The sequence below is a fragment of the Cygnus olor genome, chromosome 16, assembly GCF_009769625.2.
Source record: "Cygnus olor isolate bCygOlo1 chromosome 16, bCygOlo1.pri.v2, whole genome shotgun sequence".
In the NCBI taxonomy this organism is placed as follows: domain Eukaryota; kingdom Metazoa; phylum Chordata; class Aves; order Anseriformes; family Anatidae; genus Cygnus; species Cygnus olor.
The window spans coordinates 12,512,726-12,525,709 of record NC_049184.1 but is presented as its reverse complement, the minus strand read 5'-3'; the positions used below and the strand labels follow the sequence as shown (position 1 = coordinate 12,525,709).

The 12,984-nt window shown below is 46.3% G+C and overlaps 1 protein-coding gene across 6 annotated transcripts; it reads right to left on the bottom strand.

Moving 5' to 3' along the window:
• Positions 1 to 1,323: 1,323 nt before the first annotated feature.
• LSM14B (LSM family member 14B) lies at positions 1,324 to 12,971 on the bottom strand. Of its 6 annotated transcripts, none has more exons than XM_040575592.1 (10): positions 12,710 to 12,971; positions 8,148 to 8,311; positions 7,673 to 7,808; positions 7,105 to 7,221; positions 5,086 to 5,256; positions 4,883 to 4,963; positions 3,702 to 3,863; positions 3,369 to 3,522; positions 3,004 to 3,183; positions 1,324 to 2,663 (listed from the first exon to the last, which is right to left on the bottom strand). In XM_040575592.1, exons 1-9 carry the CDS (start codon positions 12,828 to 12,830, stop codon positions 3,012 to 3,014), a joined length of 1,278 nt encoding a protein of 425 aa, XP_040431526.1. In that variant the 5' UTR covers positions 12,831 to 12,971; the 3' UTR covers positions 1,324 to 2,663; positions 3,004 to 3,011. The 6 variants fall into 6 exon arrangements, with proteins under 6 accessions (XP_040431526.1, XP_040431527.1, XP_040431531.1 ...); XM_040575593.1 differs by having other exon boundaries at positions 4,883 to 4,960; XM_040575597.1 differs by lacking the exon at positions 3,702 to 3,863.
• Positions 12,972 to 12,984: the final 13 nt, after the last annotated feature.

The following is a 12,984-nucleotide window of genomic DNA, read 5'->3' as shown; positions in this document are numbered from 1 at the left end:
AATTAGAAGAGCCTCAGAAAGCAGCTCTTCTGTTACTAGCAAAGAGTTTTACAGGTATAAAACGAGAACTTGCACCAAAAGCAAAAGAGAGACCAAAAGCATCTTGTGAGCACCCTGTGACATGGAGCTCAGCTCCCCGAGCCAGGCAGCGGGACCTGCAGCACTCCCTGCAAGGGAGGCGAGGAAGGCTCCCGTCTGACTGTTCTGTTCCACTCGCAGTAACTCACGTGCTTTCCCTGGCCCAGCACGCCACAACTAAGCTGTTTACAGCTAACTCCTGCAAAGCAAAGCGTGGGCTGAGTGCGATACAGGAATCAAGGACAGGGAAGCTGCAGTGCTGTCCCCTGCTCAGGACAGCTTTAGACCACAAACTAGAGAAACGGAGTTACCGGAGTACTGCGCTGGTTCATTTATCAGTCCTCAGACGGGAATTTTGAGAGGAATGGTTTGTTTTTCCGCGCTGTCTTTCCCTCATGTCAGGAATCTTCCCCATGAAAGCTGATAGGGCTGCAAGGCAGCCCTGTGGGCAGCTGCCTGCCTCAGACCGCGCTGGAATGAACGCTCCTGGCGGACAAGGACGAGCACGGAACAAGTCCCAGCGTTCAGCAGCCACCAGTTGTCCCCACCGTGCTCAGCTCAGAGGGGCCAAGATACGCCCACAGGACAGCAACTTCAGGAGTGCCAGCAGCACCGGTTGTGTCTATGTATCAGATTGAGGTCAAGTGCAGAACAAAGGGAGCTACTGCCTTAAAAATGAATTATAGAGACGTTGCTGTTTTCTCATTTCACCACAGCCAGACAGGACAAGCTCTGAAGCGCTCACCGCTCAGTTGACTTTGGCAATGCGATTCCATCTTACACCACAGCGTCCCAGTGGCTGTTTTGCCTTCAGAGAAATTAGAGGCTTGCAGCAGCTCCCAAATAAGCTATTTCAGCACACACCCTGTGTGCTGCTTTGAGCCCAGATAAAGGCAGTTGTGGCTACCGAACCAGAAGCTTCACCACCCACAACAAGCTCTCGTTAAGCTCCACCAGCACAGACTCAGGCTGGGTGCTGAGGACAGTCTGGGTCACAGCACCACTCCTTTGGGCCTCAACACCATTCCTTCGGGCAAATCCTCAACAGCCAGACCTCCCACAGGGCACAGAACACAGGATACCAGTAACAGTGGTGTTCAGCAGCTGTACCAGAGGTTTTAGGCACCCTTTCTGAACACTGCACGACCCTTCCCGTCAGTTTCCTCTGACCAATTTGAGCCCTGCTGACGGGCATCTGACAAGTTGTACGGGCTGAAGATGGACAGAACAAAGTAGGAGGAAAACAAACATTTACATGTTTATTATAATTACAATTTACATTACTCCAAAGAGCAGCCCCACTGCTATGTTCTAATTCTTAGCAAGAAAGTCCTACAAAAATAAATCCAAGCTTTTACAGTAACCTAAGTCAATGCATAACTAAAAAATTCTAGCTATGTAAGGGGTTCAGTCATCAAGGTGCTTTTTCAACAAAATTCCCTACCAACCAAAAAAGGGACACATGCCTATAGCAATTTAACCCACTTATTCATGCAAACAAATGTAAGCCCTTCCCTCCCAGCCCCTCTCCCCACATACAGATTTTAAAAACAAAAGAAAGACAACTAAACTATTTACAGTATGGGGGTATAGAGGAAACAACTTAAACATGCCCATCTGTTAAGCTTCATTATACGGACTCCCCATTCCTAGTTTAATGAAAACATTCCATAGTGTTCCACCACAGGCTACTAGTGTACAGAGAACTGTTTGCGTTTAGTACTGGATGAGCGAGGTACGCACCGAGGCGAGAAGCCGGAGCTCCAGCCCCCCCGGCAGCCAGCTGCTGCCACGGACTCTCCGCTCGGTGCACACCCACTCGGTGCACACAGCAGCGGTGTCCCCGCTGCCCCGTCCTGCTGAGGACGCAGCACGCTGCCCTCCCGCCCTGCCCCGCCCTGGTGAGAGGCTGGAAGCCTCTGAGGAGTGCCCAGCACCCTTAAACTCGAGGGAGAGTCACGGTTCTGCGCGAACCTGCTGTACCTCCACATCAGTACCAGGTGGCAAACAGTTGTACAGTCATTTACACTACTACATGATCAACAATCCAGTACTCCCGAAGTGACAATATACATAACTCCCCAGCACCAGGAATCCACTTTTTCAGATGCCAAGTGCTACTTCACACATGCTGCCAAGAACAGTAAGACCAGCAGCACCAAAGAATTCATTTGGTTACTCAGAACAAACAAGTTAGCTGGTTTATTTCAAGTGAGCTTTGGTTCCATGTTAAAATACCATGATTTATCTTCTTCAGGGTTCGGAAAAGGAGTCTGACTTTGAGCTTAGACTATAGCAGCCTTTGAGAGACCCAGAAAGAAGAACCATGTAAGTTAGTCTGCACTTAAAAAGAAAAAAAAAAGACACCCTGAAGAAGGTACCCCTGAACACATTCCCTCTTCCAAAGAATACTCCAGCTGACAGTTGCTGGTCCAAAATAAGTCCAGAATATAAGCAGTAGTACATGAAGTTCTGTCACTTGAGCTGAGACAGTAAACAATATGAACCATTTTCCCACATTAGTGCAGCAGTTGGTTGTTTTCTTTCTATGTACAGTTTCATCCTCTCGGGAGAGAAGTTAGAACCTATGCAGGAAAAAGGCAGAATTAGGGAAGGTCCCCTGGATATCAAGCCTAAGAAAAAGCAACTAAAGTTCATATTTGTTTATCAACTAAAACGCTTGGCTGGAAAGTCTCACTGAAACAAACAGCTCTCACTTTCTGGAACAGGCAGGTTAACCCCAGAAAAATTAAAACCACTGGTATTTCTCTTACATGACTTATAAAGACAGATCAGACACAGTAAGGAACGATTATTGATACATCAGAGACTGGAGAGCAAGATGAGGTTGCAAAGACAGTTCAGGTGAAGAAGAAGAGACAAGCCTAGCTCAGGGACAGTATTTATTCTTGCTAAAAAACTTGCCTCTGCAGTTACACTCTGCCAGTACCAGCTCTGTGAGTGGGTTGGTTTCGCCTTGCTGCTCCAGTACCCCTTCCACCTCGAAATCCACCACGAAAGCTGCGGCCACGAAGGAACCGGCCAGACACTCCAAACGTCTCAGTATTGAGTTTCCTTTCTTCAGCCCATGTGGTACGCCTAGAACTGAACAAGACAACGTTCAGATGTGTGGCCATACTACCTTCTGAAGACTCTGTTGATTTTCCTGTTTTTTCCTTTGAGACTTTTTTTTATTGAGACTTTTAGAAGAGTTACATGTCACACCATGTCATATGTCTAGCTTTTCACGCAATTTTAGTTATAATTCAAGTTTTAATAGACACACTCACCTAGATTTCAGTTCTGATGAGATGTTGTCAAAGAAAGACTTGGATTTATCATAATAGCAGTTGGGTCCAAGAAGGTCCTCCTCTGCATTACCATCATTGTTTTGAGTTGCCACTCCAGGGTCCCCTTTCTCTTCCCCCGTCTCTGCTTTGTCATCTGAAGATAATAAAATGCATTACACCTCCTTGAGGCATACCGAAGAGCCATCTGTTCTCTTGCTCCCTCAAACAAGATTTGAGATGCTGCCACATGTAATCACGCGATTTCTCAGCATGAGTTTTTCTATGCAGTGTTTACTACTAGCTCAGCAATTCATATTTAATGAAGCCACAAACCTTTAAAGTTTAGTTTCTTCTTGAATTCTTTATCAAGTTCCTCTCTGTTGAATTGTGCATTTGCACTTTCAAAGTCAAAGTCACCTTCAAACTTTATTGTATTTTCCTTCACAGTAGTTGGTCTGTTTTGTCCTCTAGAACGATTTCTGGTTCTCCTGTTTCCTGAAAGCAGGAGAGTTTAAACACTTGGTAACGTGCAGGGAGGTTAAATGACTTGCTCAAGACCAGAGGAAACCAGGATTAGAACTCAGGAGTTTCTGGCTTCCAGTCCTGTGATTAGGCCACACCTCTTTGAAAGTAACTTCTCAACTTGGCTGTAGAAAACATATTACAGCAATATTTTAACTTTCTGAAAAGCATTCCTCAATGTCAGTCTTACCACTAAGACAGAGCATGTCCAACTTTCCCTTCAGTATGAGGACAGAAAACAAAGAAGTACTATGCCAGGTAAAGCTAAGGGAAGGGACATGCTATCAGGTCTGCTTGCTGATTTGCAAGCATGTTACCTGCTGTCTGTAAACCTGTTATGAGGGGTTGACACCCAAGACTCATCTACCCACAAAGGGGGCTTGTACTTTGTAATTTCTTAGTTGTAAAGCAGAAGTTATCAGCTCCTTTTTGGAAAAAAAAAGAAGCTATAATAATTCCCCTTCCACAGCACTGCCTTCAGTCAAATAAATTCGAAGACCCAGTGTCTCAACTTCTGTTTCCTGCCGTTTCTCATTTTGCTTGGGCAGGGATGTCTCCTTGAAAGTTAACTTCACTTTCTTTTGACCTGTGCTTAAACTGCAGTCTCAAGGTAAGAACTGTATTCTACAGATCCAAGAAATCCCAGAGATCTTTCTACTTTAAAAAAGTATGAAATTTTTAAACAGGCTGCCCTTCCCAGTTAAAGAAATAAATCAGGTTTCAGAAAAATCTGTTTATTGCTGCCAAGTCACAGCAGCATCTTTTTTTTATGATGTACCTCCAGTTTCCAGAAGACACCAGAATTTTGTTCCTGGAAGGTTCTGAACTTCTGTGGCTCCAGAATCTATTTTGTTCGGGAAGCATCTCTAGATGGCCAAAGACTTATCAAGCCTTACTTTGCCCTTAGCATTCTGTCCAATAATCCTTTGTTGAAATTAACAATATTTGCTTTCATAAGCTAAAGCAAATGTTTGGGTGTCAGATTAACCTACCTGATCTTCTCCTTTGAGGTCTTCTGTTTTCATCATTCACCTGCCCTTGGGGTTGCACAGGTGGTGCCTGAACTGTATCTACTGAACAAGAAAGCAACTTAATAAAGGAGCACAAGAACAAAACCGAAAGAGTTGAGTCTTGCTATGCACCTTTGAAGGATGCCTAAAAATGGCACTTTAAGGATCGAGCGGTACATACACACCGTTTGTCTTAGTGTTGCTCTGCGGAACCTGCCGTCCGTTGCGCTGAACCCCTGGAGTTACTTTCACCGGGGGCGGCTTTTGTGAATTCATGTTGTCAACCGGGCCCGTCTGAACAGCCTGCTCGACCATGGGGCTTTTGCGGACTGGGTGAACAGGCGGAAAGCCAGCACCTGGAAAAAATTCCAACGATTAAGTGCCTCTCAGACAGTGTGCCGATGTTACTCAAATCCTACCCACTCCTATGGAGAAGCCATTTTGTCAAGAATTATTCAAAACCATGTGTTTACCATTGCATGCTATGCTTAAGTGGCATATACACTAGGTAAGGCACTGCTGCTCTAACAAGCCTTGGCTCTCAAATCCAGAGCCTTAAATCAGAAAAAACTACACATTTATTTCTTAAACCAAGTTAAGAGGCACACTTCAGATAAGCAAACCAGGTCAGTCTCAGAGAGTTTATAGCAAAATTTGATTTCTAGGTGTATCTTTGGTTATGCAGGATTGTATTTTACACAGTACTTTATATCTAAAGCAAAAAAAAAAAAAAACACCTACCACTTCAAAATCACTCAAGAAAGCTTTCCCCACTTCACCTAAAAAAAAGTTTGCTGCAACAGTTTAACCACCTCAACAATATCCCATTTTGTAAGCCATTTTAGAAGCCCCTTCAACTACTTGAAGTACTGTCATTGCTTATTGTTAGCTTTCAAATAAAGAAAACCTGAAACCAGACCAGGATCTCAAAGTTACCCTTTTAAATTCCTCCTTGGTCAAGGCCAAAGTGTTACCCAAGACTTCTGTTGCTCTTCCATCCAGGCTTATTTATTCACACTACAAAACATGTAAATACTTTTCATGGTTTGGTATACCTTACACCAATTATATTAGAAAGTGACAGTCTTCAGTACTCAGAAGAAATACTGCATTCTAGGTTTAAGTAGAAGTTTTGGAGTACTACAGCTTTATGTAGTTATGCGTAAGAACCGCTCAGAAGTGAACTTTAACTAAATACACTTTAAGAGCAAGAAAAGTGAAAAAGCTGAAGAGTACACACAAACCAAGCCACTGACACTTCTGGGTCACCCAAGTCCACATGAGATATACCCAGTAGGTAACATCATGCAGGTTCCCAGTTATGTACACCTGGAAAACTTGCAAGGAAGACAGACACAGCCTAAGGATTATTCAATAGGACAAAGCTGCTGTGCGAGTTTAACATGAGAAAGTTTCAAAGCTTAGCCAGAATACTGAGAAAGTACGTACAGACAGATGGCCAAAACCAGAAAGTAAGCAGAAACAGTTTCATGCCAACACAAGCATACATGCTTAAGTTAAAACCAGATGAAACTAATTACCATGTTTAAATGCAGGCTGCACCTGGACTCTCTGCTCTGAGGATGGTCAGTCTAGTTATCCCTACTCAAACTCCTTTAAATTTGTTTAAGCATAGAAGCAAGCACCCAGAACTGTTACCTCAGCTTACCACAACTCAGAAATTGCTTACTGTTAGTCATGCTTTACTCAATGAGAGTCTTGACAAGGTACACTGCCCCATCATGCACAAAATATATCCTGAAGTTTCCTCAATTACAACAATTCTCCTGAATTTTCTACCAGGTTACTTTTTTTTTTTTTAACAGCAAGGCCACCCACAATTTAAGCAGTGTGCTTGTCTTTCTAGGAAAGACCAATTCATTTCTCACCCAGTCCCTAAGCTGACGCACGCTCCTGGGCAGGATGTAGCACAACATCCCTAAGCCTCAGCCCTCTCCTGATACTTACACAGGAGGATCCACAGTCCTTTACTTTCCTTTCTCCTGTTTCCTCTAATTGATAATTCTAGAACAGGAGGAAGTAATACTTCATGTAAGGAAAAGCAACAACAGCCAAGAACAAACTCGTTTGACTAGCATTACCCATGTAAGTACTATCATTCTAGGAGGGGGTTAACAAGAACAGATTGTTTGCAAGTGCCATGCAGTTCTTCCAAATATTTGGAGTCCTCAAACTGCTGTTACCCTTGGAAGAGAGCTGATGGGGCTCTGAAGACATGTCAGGCTCTGAAACAGGTTGTGGAGACGGAGAAGAACTAGGGCTGGAAGCAGCTGCTGATGCTGGAGGGCTTACCAATTTCTCTAAAGAGATAGAGGGAAGAAGAGAAAGCAAAAAGATATATGGATAAGATACAAGGTAGCGAAACATCTGAAGGACTTGGAAAGAGATACAAGAATCTCTAGAACAGCATTAGAGCAGCTTATTTAGTCCTCTCTGGGAACACAAGTTCTTTTCACGTGCGCTGTGTGCGTAAGGTATGTTAGACTAGAAATAAACTGGCCTCAATGTTAGGTATTCACATTACTCTCAGAAAAAAAAACTTTAGCTCTTTAGTCTCTCTCATGTATGCATGCGTCAATGAAAGATGGGCCTCCTTGCAATAAGAGTGCTGCACAAAGTTGTTAACTTATTCACTGCTTGCTGCAGCCTGACACTCGGCAAGGAATTCAGCATTAGTTACTCTTATTTGCTTTCACGGTAGCTGCGTACAAGGACCGGACCTTTATTCTAGCAAGTAAAAACTTTACTTACCTAAACCTAATGAAGCTGCATACTGCTGGCTAAGTAAAGAGCTGGCAGCAAGCTGGCTGTAAGGTGGCATACCTCTAAACGGGCTGTAAGGCACATGCGGCTGAAAGGAGGATGTGGAGGCAGAGCCCAGTGAAGACTGTAACAAGACAAAGTACATTTCCATTTACAGTGTCCAGAAGTCAACTTGCTTTGGTAGTGATTCTTTACTTCAGTACAGCGTTATTAATGCTTAAGTAAACACTGAGAAGCGTTGGTTTGCCTGCATTCTCAGCTAGTAAACTCTCTCAAGTTTCGTTGACAGAAGTCTTTAATCCTGCTAATCTAAACATTAAAACGAAATTCAGAATGCTTCCCAAAATCTGAAGATTCCTGGAGACACTGACCGGCCTTCACTTTTACCATTTTGTATCAAAATCCAGTCTTTCATCAGCAATGTTTTACCTTAGCTGCCTACCTCCACTTCGGGCTAACTTACTTGAACAATGGCAGGATCTTGTGGCAGGGTATGTTGAGCTTTTGGAGGTTCACAGACCGTGATGTCTTTGATGTCGCTTCCTCGGAAAATAATGTATTCATAGATCTCTTCTCTTGGAGGAGCAGGTCTGTCTGTGGGCCGGTCTTCAGTACCAAAGGACCGCACTTTAGCATTAGAAAGATTACCATTAGTCCAGTATTACCTTTACAACATTGTACAAGTTGAAACTTAGGCAGAGTGTGCTCTCGTAATACTTCGGCTCCCCTTATCCCACACATCTCTCAAATGCCAACTTTTTCAGCAGCCTGCGTAAACATATTTGTTTACAACTAACTGTGAAGGTGAAGACCATAAACCAGTTGCAAAGAAGCCTACTAAAAACCCGAGGATTTCCCCACAGCACTGTACTGCCACAGTCACCTTCCCTCCCCATCCCATATACACACAGCTTGAGACAACTGCCACTGCAGCAGGCCACAGGAGAGGCCTCTGGCAGCAGGGAAAAATTCTTAGAAGGCTTTAGAGCTCAAATTTTTTACCTTTGGTTTCAGTTATTATTAATAAAAAAATATACCTGTATAAACTCATCCGTAAAAATCTCAATCTGTATAATAAATAAGAGGTTACTGTTGAAAATCTCTCCACTCCACGCTAATGGTTTCATATTTAGCTTTTTAAGGGATAGATCTAAGACCTTAGTACCTACTGAGGCTTTGCTGAGTTTCAGGCACCAGAACACTTGAGCAGGTACTAAGCAGAATGATGTCACACATTAGAGTGGAAAAAAGGCAGTAATTGAGCGTGCGGCTGCCAGGGAGGAGCGTAAATTAACCCAATCTATAAAACAGGAAGGAGGTCAGACTCAGCCTTACTACTTTGTTAAGGAAGGAAAACAGGCAGCAGTCACTTTAGACACTGGAGTATGAAAGTCTGGAATTAGCTAGAGAATGAGCTCGCATGCAGATTTTTTGCCACAACTTTCAGGAGTTTATCAAGCCTACTAGCCTAGCTGTTTTCCGTCTTCACAGAGCTTGGTCAGTTCAGATAAGCCCCGGCACATCTTCGCCTGATATACGCGCCCTGGCACTGGAAGAATTCCAGGCTGGAGTTGCATCACTTAGTTCTAGCAGGTTACCACATAACTACCCAGCCTCTCAGCCAGGACACAGCAGCAGTCCTGCAGTACCTTCGCAAATTCCATCCTAACCAGACCTTCCCCAAGCACCTGCTGTATCACAGCCCGTGGCTGCGTGCCAGCCAGCCACCACTCCCACTTCCCAGCTGGACAGATAAGCAGAGACAGCCCCGTCACATGGACGATAGGGGACAGCTCCCCCAGAAAGAGGGCTGCAAGAACCGGACCAGCTCAATCCCCCTCTGAGCATCCCTGCCATCCTGCAGCAACACTAACTTAACGAGTGGTGATGGTTGTAGGCAGCACTGCTTGTCAGGAGATGTCCTCAGATGGAAAGCTGCGTCCAGGCGGTTCCCCACCAAGCAGGGGTTTGTGCTGCACGCAGTCTTCAAGTCCCGCTGATGTCCAACACGCACGTGAGCTCACACAGAGCAGTAAGCTCAGGTCAATGCCAAACTTGATTCCCATCTTGCTGGTGCTCCTTAGCACCTCAGCTTATACCTAACTGGTGCAAGCACAGTCAGTTGCTTCCTCTGAATGCCATCTTCCATTAGTTACTAGGGTAGAAAAGCCTCCAAGTTATTTTAGATCTCCAGCTGCTGTTTGATCGTATTACAACTGTAACCTAGTCAACTAGAAGCAGATTATAAACTGAAAGCAATACTTACAGCCTTTTAGACATGAACCATACTGATATCCCTGGTCAAGATTAGATTATTACAGCATCCAGCTCAGGGCAATGGATGTTAAAGCTACCAGGAGCTACCGCAGAATCCCACGGCTAGCTCTGAAAGCACAACGCCTTCTCTCAGCCCGTCAGTTGCCACATGGGGAAATACGGACCTGCAGAGCCTGAAGCTGTGCAGACAGCCTCTCAGTTGGCTGGGCTCAAGGTTCGTAACTGAAAGGGTGGAAAACGATGTCCTCGTTGTAGACAAAACAGCAGTGATGGCATTTGAGAGGCCTCTAGGAGTTGAGCACACCCACCCCTGTATCTGAAGTGTTTAATGATTTTTGGCACAGCCCAAAGCACAGCTTCGGGTTTCTGGGAGGACTGAAGGGCTGTCTCCCATGAAGAGTTCCAGTGACTATTGTTTACAGATGAACAGGAAATCAATCCCACACTGTGCTGCAGCTAGCGCTCCACGACACAGTTTGTATTCACATGTAGGACTCAAAGCTAGACCACTGGCGGGTCAGGAAGCACACAGAAGATGGACTGGATGTCTAGAAAGAGCTCACAAGGGTGTCTCTTGCTCAAAACCTGCAGTTTCTTCAGACTCCTGCAGAAAGTGAAGTTACTGGGGCTCACTGCCAGCAGGAGGCTCATTATCTACTGCGTTCTGACCACTGCTTGTAATTTAAGTTTAGCATCTAATGAGATGGACAACTTTCTTGCAGCACTTAATTAAGCACATGGAATCTTCTTATCCAGCATTTAAGTTGTTGCACATGTTGAGATTTAACAGGAACAGTGTTCAAATCAATTGAAGTGAGCTCTGCTTTGAGTAAAAGGCTGAACCAGATTCCTTCTTGAGGTTCCTTTCAACCTAGGTTGTTCTTTGTACTATTTGGGATGATAAAAATCCGGAGAATAGCACAGCATAATACATACAGTCTGTATTTAAGTTGTCTGAACCATAAACATTGGCATTTGGGGCTTAACAATAATTTATCCACTATCTAGACAACATCAATTGCTGATCAGTAGTTGGCAGTGCTTTTACCCCTCCAGAGACCACGTGCTTTCAACCAAATCCACCCAAACAGTGTTGGCACTGCTGTCACTGACTTCAGCACCGTTGCTGTGTTCATAATTCTGACACTAATTTTGATATGAAGCCTCAGAATTTAAAAAAGCCTCTGAGCTGCAATGAAAAGCAGGCTTTGCACTGTAAAGTTTAAAGCAGCAAGTGAAAAAAAGAGCATTTTTCCATGTACCGTAACTACTTAGAAATTCCAGTTCATCAAAACTGAACACTGAGAGCCCGATAAATACAAGATCTGCCAGATAAATTATGAAGAGCATGTGCTTTCTCACACCATAAAACATTTCATCACATATGCCTTTGAAACATACCACTTCAGCTCTGCAGTAGCAAGTGCTACATGGAAGCCAGAGCTATGTGAGAAACCATCCCTGCTTTCTGCTGAAGAAAGGTGAAGGCCATTCTGCACATACAGAAAAGGAACCGCACCCTTTCTGAGATATCTCAATTAATTCTAGTTAATAGCTGTTTATACATTTAGACAAACAGCCCTAAAAAAGAGGGAATTTGTGAAAACTCACATTCTTAGCTCCCAATTAAATACCAGCAGGCTTCAGGTGCTTGTACTCAACACCACCCAAACACCACTATGCTGAACCAAGACTGTGGCCTAGGCTGCCTCAGGTGGAGCTGAGAACCAGGCAAGCCAGCAGCTTGTTCCAGCAGATAGTCACGTGAGACAAAAGATGTTTGGTTTCTGGACAATCCCGGTGGGTTGTTGAAGGCAGTGATGAAAGTTTGAACTTCCCGAAGAGAGAAGAACGTAACTCAGGGACACAAAAGGCTGATATGCATTAGCTGGACTAGCCGAGCCGGACCATAAAAGCAATACAGAAGTAAGACCTTGTTTGAGAGACTACACAAGATAGGACAGGCTTTTCTGAGAGTGAATACAGGAGGCCCCCAGCACAGGTGACAATCGAATCCAGATTACACCACACAGCAGGAGACAGATCACTATTTCTACAGGGGACCAAGAGCAAAGCCTTGAGGAGCAGCTTACGAGGTAGGACGAACCAGCCCCACGTGTGAACACCCTACAGCACTCTGTGTGTTCGCTCCCAACCTCTTACCATGAGCAGAGCCCAATTATTGATCACGAGAGGAACAAAGACACGCCAACAGCAATGCTGCTCTCCCCAGCAGAGGCCTGCATCCCCACTCAAACCCAGCACTGCCTACCTGCCAGGCACACAGCTGGAGCCGGGAGGGGGAAAACCCAACCTTAACGCCAACACGTAATTTTTTTTGGTAACAACGCGAGGGGACAGAACCAGCCCCTCAGAGCGCTGCCACCCCCGGGCAGGCGGGGGCCACCCCCCCTCCCCAGCCCCCCGGAGCCCCCCTGCCGGGCGGGCCGGGCACCCAGGGCAGCGACGGGCACGCAGCGAGCCCCCGGGGCCGAGGCAGCTCCGGCTGCTGACTCACCGAGAGCCGCCGCGCTGCGGGCCCGGGGCTCGGCCCCCCCCCCCCCCCGGCTCCCCGCTCGGGCAGCCCCCGGCCGCACCTCAGCGGCGAGGCCCAGGCTCATTGTTCAGGCCCAGCCGGGCCCGAGGCGCCGGGCAGGGCCCCCCCCATCCCCTCACGGCGCCGGCCTAGGCCCTGCCCCCCTTACCTCCCCCCCCCCCCCCATATCCCCTCACGGCCCCCCGCCTCACCCTTGGCCAGCGCCACGGTGGAGTTCTCGGTGTCGATGGTGTAGAGGATGCCCTCATAGCGGATCTGCGCTTTGGAGATCAGGCTGATCTTGCTGCCGATGTAGGGGGTCCCCGAGCTCATGGCGCCGCCGGGCCGGGGCCGGGCCGCTGTGAGGGGCGGAGGCCGCGTGGGGGGGGGCGGGGGGGAGGGTGCCGCCGCCGCCCGCCCACGCACACTGCGGAGCCGGGAGCCCCGCCGCGCCCGCCTTATATAGGGCGGAGGGAGACGCGCTGGG